We start from the raw sequence: 18,503 nt of genomic DNA, 5'->3' as shown, positions 1-18,503 counted from the left end.
TGGTACTCTGGGGTGCCGTGATTCTAAAAAGATTGGGAACCCCTGATTTAAGGTATATTTCAGTTACAGAAGTAACTATTTGGAAAAGTAAATGTATTGCGACCTGTATAAAACAACATTTGCTCACATAATATCCAGAAACAGTTATGTCTGTGCAAGATTTATTTAATACTAAAATGAACATAAAAATTCAACAAGTAAAAAAAACAAACACTTACCTGAACCAAGAAAATGATAAGAAAATAAAAATTTGCGATTCTTCTAAACTGCTCAAACAGGTTTTTTGGGATAAAGTTCCACACAGTGTACTGCAATAACAGAGAGGAAAATTAAGTTTTAAATCCTAGCAGGCATATTATACATCACCAATTATAGATGTAACAGTTCAGATGACAGATGACTTTTTTTTTTCTTATGTATTTATTGGTCAAGCAATAAATAGGGAAAAGCATACAAACATTAAAAAAAAAAAAAAAGCACACAATATACTCTGAGAAGACTCAAGTCCAAAGATAATAGCAGGTGTATATAATTACACAACATGCAATCAAAATAGGCAATCTAATACATTCAACAGGGGGAAAGGTAAAGAAAAGCCCCTTTCTAATCGCTTATGCAAGAACCATATCAAAGAAACACAATGGATATCTTCATTTTTAGATCCGGAATTATGTTAAAGCAGAAAGAGAGAAAGAATAAATTGGTCCGCATAAAATACAATTAGTAGACTGATAGGGGTAAATTTACTAAATGCTTCTTAAAGTGAAAACTGGGAATGTAGCCAATGGCAACCAAGCAGATTCTGGATGCAATAGAGAAATGATGTCTAGACTATCCAATATAGGGGGGAATGCTCTATCCATTTGGAGAGAGTGAGATTTTGCACAGTTCCAGAGAATAGCCAATATGGGTATGAGATGTACAAGAATAAAATAGATGTTTAGCGTTTCATCCTAGGCAACGTCCTAATGCTGAGGTGAATCATATATTTCCTCTGACCTGGGGATATACAGTATAAGCACAGTGTAAGAATTTCAAATGTATTTCCTGTAAATGCAAGGATTGGAGGGCTTTACCCTGTATAGGAATACAATAATTCATGGTCATGACCACATTTCCTTCATATCTGTATGCACAAAGTGTCTAATTCACAGTGCGTTATAATTTTGCACATTTTTGGAAAATTACAACTCCCGCTGTTAGGCTGCGGGGGGCCACACAGCACAGGGTAAGGCCACTCCCTGCAATGCTAAATATCTCATCTGCATCATTAGAATGTGGAGTGTTTCACTAAATAGCGAAGCACTTGCACATCACACGGCAGCCCCGTGACCTTTCAGCCTTAAACAGAAGTTTGTTATTTTTTGGGTTGCAGTGGCTGCGGGTGATGTCGTGCAGCTGCTGCGACACCCTGAACGGTCTGGCATGCCTGCGTTGTCCGGACTACACCCCCAAATGGTCACAAACAACCCCGTCGCTTGGAACTTAAATAACTTTAATATACTGTAAGAAGAAATGAAGCCTAACAAGAGGAGGGAAATAAGGGTCTCTAGATTTAAGGAACAATCATATGGACCTGGTAAAGATTGGACGTATTGGGGATGATTCTGGTTGGTTTGCAAAAGCAAACTTCTTTAATGGACAAAATTATGTGCACTGCAGGTGGGGCTGATGTAACATGTGCAGAGAGAGTTACATTTGGGTGGATGTTTTCAAACTGAAAAAACCTAATTGCAGTGTATAAATAAAGCAGTCAGTAACTCTGCACAGAAACAAAATAACTCACCCAAATGTAACTCTCTCTGCACAGGTTACATCAGCCACACCTGCAGTGCAGCATGGTTTTAAGCAGGCTTCCAGCTGTTGATGAACTACTCCTCCCAACATGCCTTGCCTTAGTTTTATTATTTGGCCATTATGAAACTGAAGCAAGGCATGCTGGGATAGGTAGTTCTTCAACAACTGGAGGGCCGCTTAATGCCCATCCCTGTTCTAGAAGATAATACATATAATCCAATTTGTTGCTATGGGCAACATCCCAGCTTAAATAGAACTCCAATGTTAGTAAATTAACTCTGCAGTCTTCATTTGCAAATACCTTATATACTCGAGTATAAGTCGACCGAATATAAGCCGAGGTACCTAATTTTACAACAAAAAAACTGGTAAAACTTATTGACTCAAGTGGGATCCTCACTCGAGTATAAGCCGAGGGGGGCTTTTTCAGCATAAAAAATGTTCTCAAAAAAGTAGGCTTATACTCGAGTATATATGGTATTTGTGATACAAAATGAGTCATACTGAAGAACTAGGTGATGTTGTGGTACAGGGACAGGATGCCACATTTGCAATAAGATGGATCATGAAATTTTCAATACTGCTGGATATTACACAGTCAACTGTAATTTATATTGTTAGAAAGTGGAAGCGTTTAGGGAAAAAAGCAACTCCGCTACGAAATGGAAGACCATCTAAAAATTACAGAGCGGGGATCAAGGCCTGTTGGTGTGTAAATGCCACCAACACTCTGCTGATTCCATAGCTGAAGCGTTCTGAAATTCCAATGCTAGCACTAAAGCAGCCCTCCAGCTGGTGTGCAGCGGGGGCTTAATGGAATGAGTTTGCATGGCCTAGTAGCTGCATGTAAGCCTCACATCACCAAGTTCAATGCCAATGGGTGGAGTGATATAAAGCACACAGACACTGGACTGTAGAGCAGTGGAAACATGTTCTGAGAAGTGACTAATCCTGCTTCTGTTTGGGAGTCAGATTGGTGGGTCTGTGTTTGGCAGATGCCGGGAAAACGTTACCTGCCTGACTGCATTATGCCAACTGTGAAGTTTGCTGGAGGGAGGATAATGGTATGGGGCTAATTTTTTCCAGGTATAGGCTAGGGGCCAGATTCTCTAAGCTTCAAAAGTGATAAAATGGAGAGTCATAAACCACCAGCCAATCAGCTCCTGTCTGACATTTTACAAACACAGTATGTGACATGGCAGGTAGGAGCTGATTGGCTGGCTGTTTATCACTCTCCATTTTATCACCTTTGAAGCTTAGAGAATCTGGCCCTATGTCCATTTGAAAGGCAATCTCTATGCTTCAGCATACCAAGACACTATAAACACTACTGTAGTTTCAACTTTGTAGCAATAGTTTGAGGAAGCCCAATTTCTATTGCAACATGACTTTGACCTACAGTAGTGTACAAAGAAAGGACTATAAAGAAATGGTTTAAGAAGTTCGATGTTTAAGAACTTGATTGGCACGGACAGAGCCCTTATCACCTTTTGTATGCACTGGAATGGAGATTGCAAGCCAGTACTACTTGTCCATCAGTGGCTGACCTCATAAATGCTCTACAGAATAAATTGGCACAAAGTCCCACACAAACACTCCAAAATCTTGTGAAAAACCTTCCAAGAAGAGTGGAAGCTGTTATAGCTGCAAAAGGGGGACTCCATATTATAGTATATGCATTTAAAAATGACATCATTAAAGTCCCTTTTGGTGTAATGGTCAGGTGTCTAAATACTTTGGTCCATATAGTGTATGTTGGCACATAGGGGTATGAAGGAAGGTTCTAAGATGTTATGGATATACTAATTCCTGTTTTATATAATGATTAATATAAAGTAAAGTGAGCTAAAACAGAGCCGGATTTGACACTAGGCCCGTGAGGCACGGGCCTAGGGGCGGCACAAACTGTGGGCGGCAGGCAGCCAGGAGCCTGGCCCCGGCACATGTCACTATCTCCGGGTCTCTATGGGCAGCAGCACCGGATAGCCGAGCAGTAAGCAGGAGCACTAACATCACCCCTTTGCACAGCTGCCCATAGAGACCTGGAGCTAGTGACCTGTGCCAGGTCGAGGCTGTACTGTGTGCTGCAGCCTCCAGAACACTGTTGCCGTCGGTGGCTGAGGTGTCAGTGTGGCTGACCGCCAGCTGCAGAAGGATGACAGGGGGACCCTGCAGGGGCTGCAGGCAGAGATGTTCCGGCAGCGTTGAGAGGCAGCTGGAGGACGCGCTGGTGGGGCTGCTTTCCAGCTCCGTCACCAACCTGCAGTGCGAGGAGCGGCAGCTGCAGGAGAAGGCAGAGAGGCTGAGGCGGGCGGTGGGACCGAGTGCTGACCAGGTAAACGGGGAGGGGGTACAACAGTGTGGTGCCTGGGGGTGGCAAGACCCCTAAATCCGGCCCTGAGCTAAAAGCCAGTTAAATATATATCGGGAAGGCAACAGTAGCAAAGAGAACAGGAACAGCTAAACCCTTCTTGACACTGAAGATTAAGTTTAGACAAAAAACAATTCAAGGTTTTCTATTGTTCCCAAAAATTACAAAATGTATTTAAAAAAATCCTATGACATCTTATCAGCATCGGTCAGCTTTAATTGGCATAATTTGCATAATAAACAAATGTTTGTGGGAAAAAATCCTGTTCAGTAGCTCAACCCAACAAAGGAAAGTGGTAATGAGATTCATGATAGCAAGAATTTGGTAATACGGAAGATCAAAAGGTGTAAAATGTATAGCGTATAGACTGGACATCTTACTTAAATTAGCCAAATATTTAAATTTAGATGCATTGAATTGAAACCGAGAGATAATAGAGTATTAGGAAAGAGAAAGTGGAAGTAGTAAGAGGAAGGAAATTAGATTTGCACATTATTTACATGTTACTTGTGCACATAATTAATAGTCTGCAAAATTGGGGGTAGAGAGTTCAGGGTTTGAAATAAAGAGCAAATAATTGATGATACAAAACACAAGGATAATTCAGACTTACACTGGAGACGTGAAGTCTTAAAAAAACATAGAAATCAATCATGAAAACTGGGGTGCCGAATAACATTAAATGAAAGGATACTATGGAAGGATGTCTCAGTGGTTTTTATAAATCCTTTTAGAAAAGCAATTATCAGATATGTGATAAACAGAAAACCGTTCCATGATTGGTAGTGGGTGGAAAGCGAGGTCTTCCTTTAGAGCAGTGTCAGAGGGGCATTTTACCATGCAATAATTCTCTTACCAGGAAGCCACAATACTCTAAGTAACGATCAGGAAAGCCGTACATGGCATTTACACAATGGAATCTCTGGTATGATGCCATTACCAGGATGAGTATCATCACTTTGCAAGTTGATGGATTTGTACATCTGGTGTTAGATAGTGTTCATATGATACATCTGTGACCATGATAAATAGTGATGTTGTTTTAGGACTTATGTGCATATACTTTTTAATTGTTTTCCAGTTTTTACTGAAATTGATGATAGATGCTGTGTCAGATATAAAGCCTACAGTCTTATTTTTTTTTTTTTTTTTTTTTATTCTAGGAAGTAGTTCTGACATAACTTGGTTGTACAGCATGTTTTTGGGTCTATCCTAAGAAGAACTCATGACCAATGCAAAATGCTGTGGTAGCCCCTTTGCTATAGGATGCCAGACTTAGGGGTTTATTTACTAAGATAGGAGTTTTAGTGAAGATGGGATTTTGCTATGATTCTATTGGAGGGGGGATTCAAATATTTTATCATGCCTGATCTCCCACCTAAATTGATGGAAGATATTCAAATGATGAATTTTATCACGCATTTGACGTTCATTAAGATAGGGTTTAGGTGCGCAAAGCGCCTGAACATGTCCAAACTAATGCACGCAAAGAGGTAAGTCCTGATTGGGTGCCCAAACGGGTGAATTTCTCATCTTTTAGCTGGCTACCCAATGGGGTAGCCAGCAAAAGAGACGTGTGCCCAACAACTGAATCGCCTCCCCTATCTGTTATCTTCTAGAACAGGCATGTCCAACGTTGGCCCTCCAGATGTTGTGAAACTACACATCCCAGCATGCTTTGCCACAGTTTTGCTATTAGAGAATGCTAAAACTATTGCAAAGCATGCTGGGATGTGTAGTTTCAAAACATCTGGAGGGCCAACTTTGGACATGCCTGTTCTAGAATGTGGAAGTCTAGTTGCACACACGCCATTTTAGGATAGTATGGCCGCCATTTTGGTTCGCAGAGTTGCGCAAATAAAGTTTCCATACCCGAGTATGTGTGACAAAGTGGACCAGAAGAGTAGCCATACTATCACACATAAATTCATAATAACACACTTACACTAAATGAAATATAGTTAAAGGTTTAGAACGCCACACATAGCTTAGTTAGCCCTGCACACATCTGTCTGTATCATGTTTAGTATCGTTCCGTTCCGTTCATTGTGCGAAGTATTCCGGTCATTGCGAATATTTCGCAATATACACGGCTCGATAGTTATGGACATAATCCATATTCCAGGGACAGTTTCTGTTGAAAGAATGTAACAAAGGAATCTAGATGAAACCAGTTCTTATCACTGCTGACGCCGAAACCACCAAACAAAGGACTCTTAAAGTTCACTCCCCTGGACCTAGCCAAACCAGGTGTATCATCTTACCCCCCAATCACAGCTGACCTGACATACGACCTCTGACCAATGAGAACGGCCTTTGACCTCCCCTTTCTGACCCTATAAGATAGGCGACCCAGAGCAGCCAAAGTCTCTTCGGCACATCTACCTTTCCCTGACTGTCTACCGGACTATAGTTCAGCCCTGAACGATAGTGAGCTCTGACCGGACTGCGCTTCGCATATTTGATGAGACGGGTAACGGTTGCATTCACGGTATTTATTCTTATTGTATTGTTGGCTGGTTGGGTCTTGTATCTGTATTCTTTCCCCTTAGCAGAGCCTGTTTAGTATTCATTGTTAGCATATTGTATCACTTGTTAAACCTGTATTTTCTATTCCTGTAACCCCCCTTTTGTCCATTAGGGACTTAAATACAACCTCTTTATGGAGTTCTTATCTCCTTACTTCTATACTGTGGTTTGTGTCTGTTATTCGCATTTAGCGATAAAGGTATATTACGGACACTGTCCATAAAGGTATATTCGCAGATTAGAGACAAAGTACTGCGAAGGAATCTCTGATTAAGGTATTGGTTCTTGGTGTACATAATACAATAAAAGGTACGCTACGCTGCGCTACGCTTTGTTCGCACGTAGTTAGGTATAAAGGGTACGTTGGTTGCGGACTTATTACGTAACCAACGCTTTTCACTTATTGTCTCTCTGGTCATATTATATCGCCATTAACAATTGAGGGCTCGTCCGTCCGCTCCACATTCCAGAACTCAGTACCAGGCGTGCGACCTGACCTATACCAGCAAAAGGGTGGAAGTATTTATTGTTTCTATTGCTGGATAGGCCGGGTCCGCGGCGGTGCGGGGTTCGGGAAGTGCTAGCGCTGAACCCGGAGTACAATAAGTGAAAGCCACGTGTTTTAAAGCATATATTAAGTGTTTAGTAAACTGTACTTCTGCCTGCCACAAGTAGTTTAACGGGGTATAGTGTCTTGAGTTGCTTGTTCATTACAGTATATGTACCACGTGCGATAAGGTTCGCACACGTGGAGTCTGTGTTTATTATAGTACATAGAGGATCCCCTCTGTGCAAAACTATAACTGTTTATTGTTAGTTACTGCAAAAACAGGGACTCCGCCACGTGGCGACAAGTCCTAGGCCTTTTGCAGTAACGTAAAGAGTCTATTGTGTATTACGCAAGGTGCGCGCGCACGTGCCCATATCGGGAAATTTTCGCATCTTTGTACGTGATTTACGGATATAGGGCAGTATTCAATGGTAATATTCTCCGTGCACGGCGAGCATTTTTTTTTGCTCGCCGTGCACTCTCCGTGTTCCGGAGGGCTCGTTGCCTCTCCTGCTGCCACTATTCAATGTTTATAAGACTCGCCGCCACTCGCGGCGAGTCTTAACCCCTGCAGCGGACGAGCGTCCGCAGCAGGGAGCTGACAGGGACGTGGCATCCAGGGAGATTAAAGTCTCCCTGGATGCCACAGAACATATGTGAGGGTAGGGGGCCCCCCTGGGACCCAGGCAGCACAGGCTGCCCCCCTCTATAGCCAGCGGGGGACCCAGTATTCACTGTACCCGAACGTGCTTCGGGTGCAGTGAATATATGAATATCTAATGAGCGGCTCGAGCGCTCTGGCCCCCTGCTGGCTGCACTGTGTAAAAAAAAGAAAAAAAAAAAAATGTAAAAAAATATTTTTTTAAAAATTAAATATATATTCATGTGCTATAGGCACATGAATAAAAATAACATGGCCCTCCACAGAAAAAAAAACCTGATTTTTTGACACCAAAATTAAAAAAAACACCCTTTTAGTTTAAAAGTTCACATTCCTGCTCTCCATCAAAAGATGGAGAATTTCTTCACGGAGAGAGACGGCGAGAATCACTAAGAAAGACGGAGAATATTTCACATTGAATAGGGTGGCTCGCCTTTGGAGAAAAAAAACCTCTCTCCACGGCGAAAAAAGCACAAATTCTCCACAAAACACGGAGAACTTTTCTCATTGAATACTGCCCTAAGTGCGGGATTTATTTCGCATCTTGATACGTAACTTTCGGACGGAGTTAAGGGATTTATTCCACATTTAGGCGCAATTACTGCGTATAGCGAAACCCGAGTGCAACCTTGCAAATACACTATAGAACACGTGGGTGGCCGATTCATCGGCGGCCTGTGAACAACGCATGTACACACGTGGCTGTTCATTGGTACTGCACATGCAGCACACATAGGAACTCAAAGGTGAACAGTATTGAACCACTAGCTTTATTTAAACAGTATAGCAATATACTGTGGATAAGGTGGTGATTAAATAAAGAGAAAATAAGTTTTTTTTTCTTTTTGTTCATTTTCTCATTAAGCAAGCAACTCAAGCATTATTTTAATAGATTCCTATAGCGTATTATAAGGGATTTATACCTGCATAAGTATCTAGTGAAAAGCTACCAGCCTGGGAAGATTTTCTGTACAGAAATATTTCAAATATATGCATAAGACCAAGGTGTAACCAGCGCCCAGTGTGAAAAATAACTGAGGCGAACGGGTGTGTGACGACACGACTCAAGCGCAGTGTAGCCAGTGTAGGACAGTCCAGTTAGGACCGGGTTCACGTGACGACGTGCCCATAGGAACTGCCCCTTCCGTGGAACTACCTATTTTGATCCACTGGGAGGGTACAAGAGATACATCGGAACCCAGTGATCCGATTAGCTACTTTAGAAATACCAGTTTTTGGGGGTACAGGAAAAACAAGTTTTGCTGTGCCCTGGAAAAACTGCCGCACCTTGCAAGTTGGCTAGCAGTTCGCTACTAGTTGAAAGACTTGGTGATTGAGTACATTACCTCGCATAGTGGGCTTCACGCTTGATTGCGGAATAGTGCCATTTTGTGGAGAAGGAGTGATTTGGGAGTGACTCACTGATAAACGGCCCTCCGGTTTCTGCTAGCTGTGAACGTTTATTCCTGTAATTATGGGTAATAACGGGTCACACAGGGATACCGAGTCAGTTAGGGAGGAATCTAGTCGACCCAAAGGGTCGGCGGCTTTCATTATGTGCAGGAAGCACGGTGAACTCGCAGTTGTTTATCAAAATAAATGGAGAAGAATGACACAAGGCAGCAAGTTAGAATTTCCCAGCGTTGGTAGCTTTGATCCAGAAATCTTATCGGCAGTAAAAGATGAAATATGCCTGCTCTCCAGTCGTAAGGAGAGAGTGAAGCATATAGATATTCTTAAATTGTGGCAGAAGGAAGGACAGGAACAATGGGGAATCAGAGGTCTGACAATACCAGATGCAATCAGCCACAATAAAAATGCAACCGCTGCCACAATAGAATCAGCTCCCCCACCCCCATATGTGCCGAAGGGGTTAATGACTCATAAAAAAAACATGAGTAATAATGTATCCATTGCTAACTTGTACGCTGTTTTTACCCCCTATAAGCAAGATACAGATCCAGAAGGGAGATTCCTGACATCAGCCATCCCTTGCGAAGCTAGCAGAAAGGAGAGAGAGGCTGAGACAGCCCAAGCTGCTGCTGCCATTCTGGTCGAGGAGATGGCTGATGCCAGGAACACGATTGGAGACACAGGTAAGTACACACAACACAGCACAGAGATAGTTGCTCCTGGGATGTTGTCCAATGGTGCAGGGGGGATACAGATCCACCCTCTGCACACAGTGGAACCTCCTTGTGGACGGGGAGGCGGGGATGAGGTAATGCCTGTAAAGGATAGTGACATGCACAATACATGGACACGATTGGAACGTCATTCAATCATCAAAAATTTCCCTGATCCCAGCAAAGATCTGGCAAAGTGTCAAACGGTATGTTTCAAATGTGGAAACAAAGGACACATAGCCAGACATTGCAGGGTAAGTAACCATAGGAAACATAACACATATGTAAGTAACTGGGAGACACAATGGGAGAAGACAGGTAGGTCTCAACACATAGCCATAGCCCCACCTAGTAGCCAACGCCGCCCTAAGCATGACACATATATGCAAACAGGGAGTAGGACACACATACACCCCACATCCAGGTAACATAAGACAATATCTGAGGGAGGAGCCCTAGATATGGGTAAGTGGAATAGTTTAAATATAAAGTTTTTTTTTTTTTGTATCAAACCCGTTAACAACATTCCCTCCTGATCTAGGTTGTGCCAAGCAATTAGTAGCAGCAATTGGGGTAACAGGAAAAATACAGCATTACCCACTGACGAAACCAGCAGATGTTACAAGCGGGCCTCTGCATACCAAACACTCTTTTCTGTTGGCTGCAGCGGCCCCGACTAACCTCCTGGGTAGAGATTTACTATGTAAAATGGGATGTGTCATCTATTGCACCCCTGATGGGGTATTTCTGGACACTCCTAGAAATCTTACACAAGAAGTGCAAGATATGCTGGACAGTCCTCAGAGGCTAATGTTGTATTCCACTGTCATAGAGTCAAATCCATCTAAGGTAGCTAAAAACTACAGCACAAATACCGAGTTCCCTTTGAACTAAAGATGGGAAGGACACAGGATCAATGGCAACCATAGCTTCAATAGAAACCCTGTTAAAAACAGAAAGTATAGCGCCCCAAAGTACAGCTTCACCATTTGAAATCTGAGGTTGAGCTGGAAAAATACCCAGTGAAATAACAAGGTTCCCAAAAGAGAACTTTTAACTAAATACCCCTAGACACAGCCCATAGTCACAACCACACTGGGAAACAGAAAGAAAGGGAGGGCTTACAAATCAGAACAGGAGTTGAAAAGGGTAAGAACCAAATAGTTGAGAGCCAATTCCCCCATAGTGCTAAATCCTGGTGTCGTAAAAAAAAATAATAAAAGAAAAATTTCCAGTTGAAAATAAATGTACACATTACTGTCATAAATATTTTCTACTTTTTTTTTAGTTTTTCTCTCTCTCTTTTTCCAATTTTCTCTCCTTCCCCTACTCTTCTGTTCCAGAAACCTCAGAGAGCCACCAAGCCCTCCCCCGGGTCTTGCAAGATCGCACACTGTCCTTACGGCCCACAAATGGGTAAATACCAATACAATGGGTTAATGATCTATTGTTATGTCCTTTCCTCATCCACAGCAACAGCAGTTGGCGATAGACAACTTCTGGTGTATCCTCCTGAGGCAGGACATAAGGTATCTCAGGACGGATTGCGGTTGCGCCTGAACAAGAAAGAGGGGGAGGGGGGGGGGGAAATCTGGGACACATTAGTAACCATAAACCCACAAATCATAGAAAAATAGTTTGAAAGATCTGTCGCACTCCCAGCAGAGAAATACCCATTGTGTATATGCGGTACCCCATAAAGCGAGTAGTCAAAATATATATTTTCCCAGTAAATCTTGAACAAAGTCCCAGTAACTTTGAGCATTGCTCCTAATGTTACCCAGGGCAACCACAGCCACCATCTTGTGAAAAGCAGTCCAAGTAATGCACAAGCATTCCCCTTCTACAAAGAATGAAAAGGGTTGTAAAACGCATTTACATATAAATAGGCGCAATCACAATACCCATGTCTTCACAGACAGATGTGGATAATAAAGAAGGAGAAACAGGCCTGATTACAGCCTTTGACATGGGTATGACTGACACAAGAGATCATGTGATTTAGAATATTAGACCTGCTGAGGGGGCGACAGATATAGTGACGTAAGAAACCTGGTGATGCCAGCCTGACCAATGTCGTACTGCAGTGTGCAATTAAACCCTATTACTTGAGCACTTCATACTTGTCTACACAGTGTAGTTGCCATAGCACTACTGGTAAACAAAACTGAGAATGTGGTGTTGGGGTGTGTTTTAACTGTTTATGCTCCTCATATAGTCTGGACACTCCTAAAATTCTGCCTAAACATGTGAAAAATATTCATCAGCCAAGTTCACTAAATGGGAACTTGCATTGATGTTACCAGTAAAATGGGTAATATTGTAAACCCAGCAACACTCTTACCAGGTGTGCCCGCCAAGGCACAAAGGGTGGATTGGTGCTGAGGTTGCTGGAATGGTAGAGTTTAGTGGGAGCCGAGACGAATATGATTGCATGACATGTTTGAATCAGACCTTTGCAGCATGCCCCCAAAGGGTGGTAACAACCCATTGGAAGAGGTAAGTCATTTTTTTTCTCTCCCTCGTTTTTTTTCCACAACACCGAGAGGGGAAAATTGTACACTGGCTATACCGTAATAGATGGAAAAGGCATAGTAGAGGCTGAACCCATTGGACGTCTCACTCAGCAACAGCAGTCTCATTAGTAGTACTGCGGGCTGAGAGAAAAAAAAAAAACAGCCAATATTCATGCCGACTCCAAGTACGTTTGTTGGGGTAATGCAGAAGATCTTAGGCCCAATGGCGCCTCAGATGTTTTGTTTCAGTAGCTGGCACTCCAGTGGCGCAAGCGTTGTAAGTTTAAAAGATTCCTGACAGTCACACAGCTGCCGGACAGAGTGGCTGTTATCAAGTGTAAAGCCCACATCTTCAATGAGGATTCAGTGTCACTTGATGATGAACATGCTGGCAAGGCAGCTGGGTGAGCCATGCGCTCTGCGGATAATGTTTGTGTTTCCCCTGTAAATGTCAGTATATTCACATAGAAATACAAGATTTGTGTCCCCTGCAGGAGAAGCAGTCTGGAAGGAGAAGGGATGTGGACAGGAATAGAAAGATGGACAAGGAAAACCAGTGACTCTGAGAACATGCCAAACTGTCAGGACAGAGATAGCCCATGGCCTGACTTGTCTTGACAGGGAAGGTATGTGGAAAAATTAGTCCGAAATTACTAGTGTGCCCACAGACAGGTAAGACGACAGGATCATGCCTTACTTGTCTGGGGGAAAGAAACTGCAACGGCTGTTCCCACAGAGCCATCTCCACATCCCTCCTCCAGCAGGATCCTCTGCAGGTAATACAAAATTGGCTTTGTACAGTCCACTCTAGAAGCATTTAAGTTATTTATTTATTTTTATATATATATATATATATATATATATATATATATATATGTTGACGTTTGTGTGTATAGATATGGCAGCCCAGAAGCACCCTTGAGTATGCAAATATATATATGAAAGGTTTAAGTCATGTGTGAACCTTCAGGGACTGATGGTACACCCCATAATCTCTTTTTGTAGTAGTAGAATCACTCTCAGAACTCCACCTCATTTGTCCCCATCGAAACATTGCTTGGCGGGCAGCCACAGGTTATGGTAATCCCACAAGGAGATCCTAGACCACAAATGCAAGTGATGTATCCACACCTGGAAAACTGCAGCAAAAGGACTTTGTTGACACCTGTTGTGAACTGTCATAACCATGAACCAGGAGATGTTGTTGTTTCCCCTGCTTTGCCATATACAGGTTGCTTGATAGACCTTTGGAAAGAACCACCCCAAATCTTGTTGACCAGCACTACCTCAATAACAAAGTCGCAGAGAGAGAGATTCGGGTACGTTCGTCCTACTGCCAAAGGAACAGAAAGCCAGAAGGTCCTGACACTCGAGGGCGAAAGAAAGAAATCGCTAAGAGGCACCATTTCGGGAGGACTGGAGAGCAGCTAAGGTCAAGCAACCTGTACAAGCTACAAAAGGGACTGTGACACACCCCACTGGTAACAGGTTGGAAGGATCACTAACAAAAATCTTTTCCTTTCTCAGTTTTCTCTATTGTTGTGGGTCCTATTCTTGTCTCCCCCCCCACTATCCGTTCTTATCTTCAAAATCAAGGATACCGCCGCCGCACTGCTGCCAGGCATTGGACGGACGATACAGAGTTCTGAGAGTGTGTTACCCGTCCCAGTTTAGGTCAAGGTAGAATCTATAAACTTGACACATTACCCAGGACCGGATGTTTGATAGTGATAATACCATCATACTTAAAAGCATACCAAAAAGAGAAACAACAAAGAGTTCAAGGGTCTGTTGTCACAAACAATACCTACCAAAGGATGCCATATCTGAAAAACGTGTATATGTTGTAACCTCCCTTGTTTTTATTTTTATCCCAAAATTGTACATTATCCTTCGTGACCCTGAGTAGATTGTTCGATAAATGCTGCCCATCGTTTATCCGTGATCCTGGATCGGCCAAGAGCAGATGGTTTACTCCCCTTATATGTTTATTTCATGGATCCCAATTTCTTTGTTAGGATTATGAATTTCTGTATTGTCGTGTAAAATGTTTTGTATTGTAACAGTTTTATATTTACTGTTAAAGGGTGGACTGTGGAAGTCTAGTTGCACACACGCCATTTTAGGATAGTATGGCCGCCATTTTGGTTCGCAGAGTTGCGCAAATAAAGTTTCCATACCCGAGTATGTGTGACAAAGTGGACCAGAAGAGTAGCCATACTATCACACATAAATTCATAATAACACACTTACACTAAATGAAATATAGTTAAAGGTTTAGAACGCCACACATAGCTTAGTTAGCCCTGCACACATCTGTCTGTATCATGTTTAGTATCGTTCCGTTCCGTTCATTGTGCGAAGTATTCCGGTCATTGCGAATATTTCGCAATATACACGGCTCGATAGTTATGGACATAATCCATATTCCAGGGACAGTTTCTGTTGAAAGAATGTAACAAAGGAATCTAGATGAAACCAGTTCTTATCACTGCTGACGCCGAAACCACCAAACAAAGGACTCTTAAAGTTCACTCCCCTGGACCTAGCCAAACCAGGTGTATCATCTTACCCCCCAATCACAGCTGACCTGACATACGACCTCTGACCAATGAGAACGGCCTTTGACCTCCCCTTTCTGACCCTATAAGATAGGCGACCCAGAGCAGCCAAAGTCTCTTCGGCACATCTACCTTTCCCTGACTGTCTACCGGACTATAGTTCAGCCCTGAACGATAGTGAGCTCTGACCGGACTGCGCTTCGCATATTTGATGAGACGGGTAACGGTTGCATTCACGGTATTTATTCTTATTGTATTGTTGGCTGGTTGTGTCTTGTATCTGTATTCTTTCCCCTTAGCAGAGCCTGTTTAGTATTCATTGTTAGCATATTGTATCACTTGTTAAACCTGTATTTTCTATTCCTGTAACCCCCCTTTTGTCCATTAGGGACTTAAATACAACCTCTTTATGGAGTTCTTATCTCCTTACTTCTATACTGTGGTTTGTGTCTGTTATTCGCATTTAGCGATAAAGGTATATTACGGACACTGTCCATAAAGGTATATTCGCAGATTAGAGACAAAGTACTGCGAAGGAATCTCTGATTAAGGTATTGGTTCTTGGTGTACATAATACAATAAAAGGTACGCTACGCTGCGCTACGCTTTGTTCGCACGTAGTTAGGTATAAAGGGTACGTTGGTTGCGGACTTATTACGTAACCAACGCTTTTCACTTATTGTCTCTCTGGTCATATTATATCGCCATTAACAAGAAGGTGCCAAATAAATGAGTAGCAGATTCTGATTGGTTGCTATGGGCAACATCCTATCGTCAATAGAACTCTCATTTTGGTAAATAAACCCCTTATACCCCTTTCACACTGCACTTGTTAAATGATATATTGTCGTTTTTTTCCCACCTCAAAACGTTTAAGGCTGCAGTGGGAAAGTGCCACAGTTGATTAACCGGTTAAAGATAACCGGTATTTCAAAACGTTTAAAAAGCAGAGTCCTACACGTTTCAGAGCCGGTTTTTTTATGCAGTGAGAATGGCTCTGAAACGGTATTTAGTAAAAACAACAGATTACAGACCTGTAATAGGCTGTCCCCTGCATTCTGCCTTGAAACGTGTTATGGGGATTAAACGGGTTGACTGATGTGAATGGTACTTAAACGTTATTTAAAACTGCAATGTGAAGACTCAGACCCGTTTTAAATACGGTTTAAAAATACCGGTTTTTAAATTGTTTTGGCATTTTGAAAGCGGTATTAGAGTCACTCACTATGCAAGGCACCAACTTGGAATCCAGCTTAGAGCCCTAAACCACCACAATTCTACCTCCATGTTTGACAGCAGGTGTCATGGGGGGTTTATTCATAAAAGCTGCCATTTTCCAGCTTGTTTAAGCCCAGAATGTAAAAAGACATTGTTTTCAAGAGAGCCTATATTGGATATTTTCTCTTGGCTTTGTAGTAAAATTTCACATTTGGTACAAAAATACATTTGGCTTGAAGCCTGACTGCAGCCTGCCCCAGCGTGGACTGAATATAGTTGAAAGCTGCGATTAGCGTCTGCCTTTCAGTTATGGTGTTCTGGAAATCATCTTGCAGAAGCAAGTGGAGGCTGTGCACATAAATCGTGTCTGCTAACCACATGAATTATGTATGCATCCATTCTGAGGCGTTCTATAACAGATCTGCTACTATTAATGAAAGGGTCTGATAGGAAATTACCCAGAACATGAAAGGAAGTTCCGTTTACACCAGACATGCAGTTTAGAAATAAGCTGCATGTATATAGAAAACGGTTTATCTTAAACTTGAGTACGACTGCTTAAAAAGGACCCAAAAAACCATTATAACCTAATAAAAGATGGTACGTGAGAAATAAAACCCATGTTAAATCAGGGTATGTAGAGTGAAAGTATTATCGCAATAGTGGTGCATTTTAGTTATAATATCAAGAAAATCAGGATGAAGTACAAATGTTTCACCCGTTCCTTTATTTCATATTATCTGTGATCAGTGACACCTAATTATGGCCTTATTCTGATTGACTCGGTCGGGCGTGAATTCGCACAGGGACCGATGTCTTGCGTATGCGCAGCAGCATGTCAGCTTCCCACCCTATTCCCTGGAATTCTACACACATATGTAAGAGTGGTCTGGATCACCCTTACAAATGCGTGTGCCTTCACCATTATTCGAGGAGGTTCCCACGGCTGTACGCGTCCTCCGACCTTTTTGTACCCCCACTATCCACTATCCACGTGGAGTTGATTTCAGATAGTGTGGCGAGCGCAGTGAGCCACCGAGCCCGAAGCGTGGCGAGCGCAGCGTGCCCCGCGAGGGGACGCGTATTACTTTACATGTATTGCGCGTTCCCTTGCGGGGCTCGCTGCGCTCGCCAAACTATCTAAGATCAACTCCATGCCGACGTGAGTAGTTGAGGTATGAAAAGGTCAGAGGACACATACCGCCGCCCCTCGTGGGCTCGCCACGCTTCGGGTTGGCGTTGATCCTGGGGGTGGCGTTGACAATGTGGGGGGCATTTAACATGGTAAGGACCCATCAGGGTGGTTGAACAATAAAAAATCGTATACCATCACATTGTATGCCATTGTATGGCATATGATGCGATATGATATTTTATTGTACAATATCGCGTCGCCGTGCTAGGAAACAAGTACCATAACTTTTATTCAATGTAGAATACCCCCTGTGTGGTAAATGATATACGGAACAATGGGTGGGCTTGAGCGCTGCCCCTGTGTGTGTCTGTCTAATACAATCAATGGGGATATGCCAGTTTTTGAATAAATGCTGTTTATTAATAAATGAAATAACAATATCGGATGGCTTTGTTGGGGGTGTGGTAACAGAGTCTTGGTGCACACAATAAGACAACTGAGAGCCCCTCAGGGGATCGGGGGATCAACTGACCCCTTTCTACCATAAACCAATTGGCTTATGTCTCTCAGGGTCTTTATGGGTCCTGTGATTAATGTTTATGCAGCTGTGCTGCTTGTGAGCATCGGTACTGTGGTGCTCAAGTCTTTGGGTGGTACCTGTGGGAATAGTCAATGGGTGGTGTAAGCAGTGAGCGGCGTCCCGCTGCACTGCTTCTTACCGTGGTCTGTGCTTCTTTTGATGCCTCTCGATATAGGTCCTGTTCGCCCTAGGTCAGTCCTGACCTGAGCGTGGGTGATGGTTCTCTCAGGCCCCGGGGGCTGTGGATGTGTACGCTGTCCCCTCCGTGGACGGCTGCAGCCGCAGCGTCCTCTGGCCGTGCTTGTTCTCTTTGTGGCTCCACTGACACTCAGAGAGCCGTGACTTCAAGGTGTCTGTTCTCGCGAGAACATTGCTGATGCCCGGGGTCACGTTTATGGAGTGTGTGCGCTCGACTCCTTTGCGGAGGAGACTTGGTTAGTGAATGTTCGTCAATTGATG

General features: G+C 42.9%; 1 protein-coding gene across 7 annotated transcripts in view; it reads right to left on the bottom strand.

The window, feature by feature from the left end:
• Positions 1-18,503, bottom strand: part of ATP11C (ATPase phospholipid transporting 11C (ATP11C blood group)) — a 151,855-nt gene that overhangs the window by 89,304 nt on the left and 44,048 nt on the right. For all 7 annotated transcript variants that reach the window (XR_014460722.1, XM_083159462.1, XM_083159466.1 and 4 more), the window contains exon 3: positions 219-308. Coding sequence is in view for 6 of the 7 variants with exons in the window: in XM_083159462.1 (XP_083015588.1) it covers positions 219-308 (90 nt within the window). In the remaining variant the exon portion in view is untranslated. The remainder of the gene's footprint in view (positions 1-218; positions 309-18,503) is intronic.

Source organism: Crinia signifera, chromosome 9, assembly GCF_055691185.1.
Source record: "Crinia signifera chromosome 9, ASM5569118v1, whole genome shotgun sequence".
NCBI lineage: Eukaryota > Metazoa > Chordata > Amphibia > Anura > Myobatrachidae > Crinia > Crinia signifera.
This window is presented reverse-complemented; position numbering and strand designations above follow the sequence as displayed.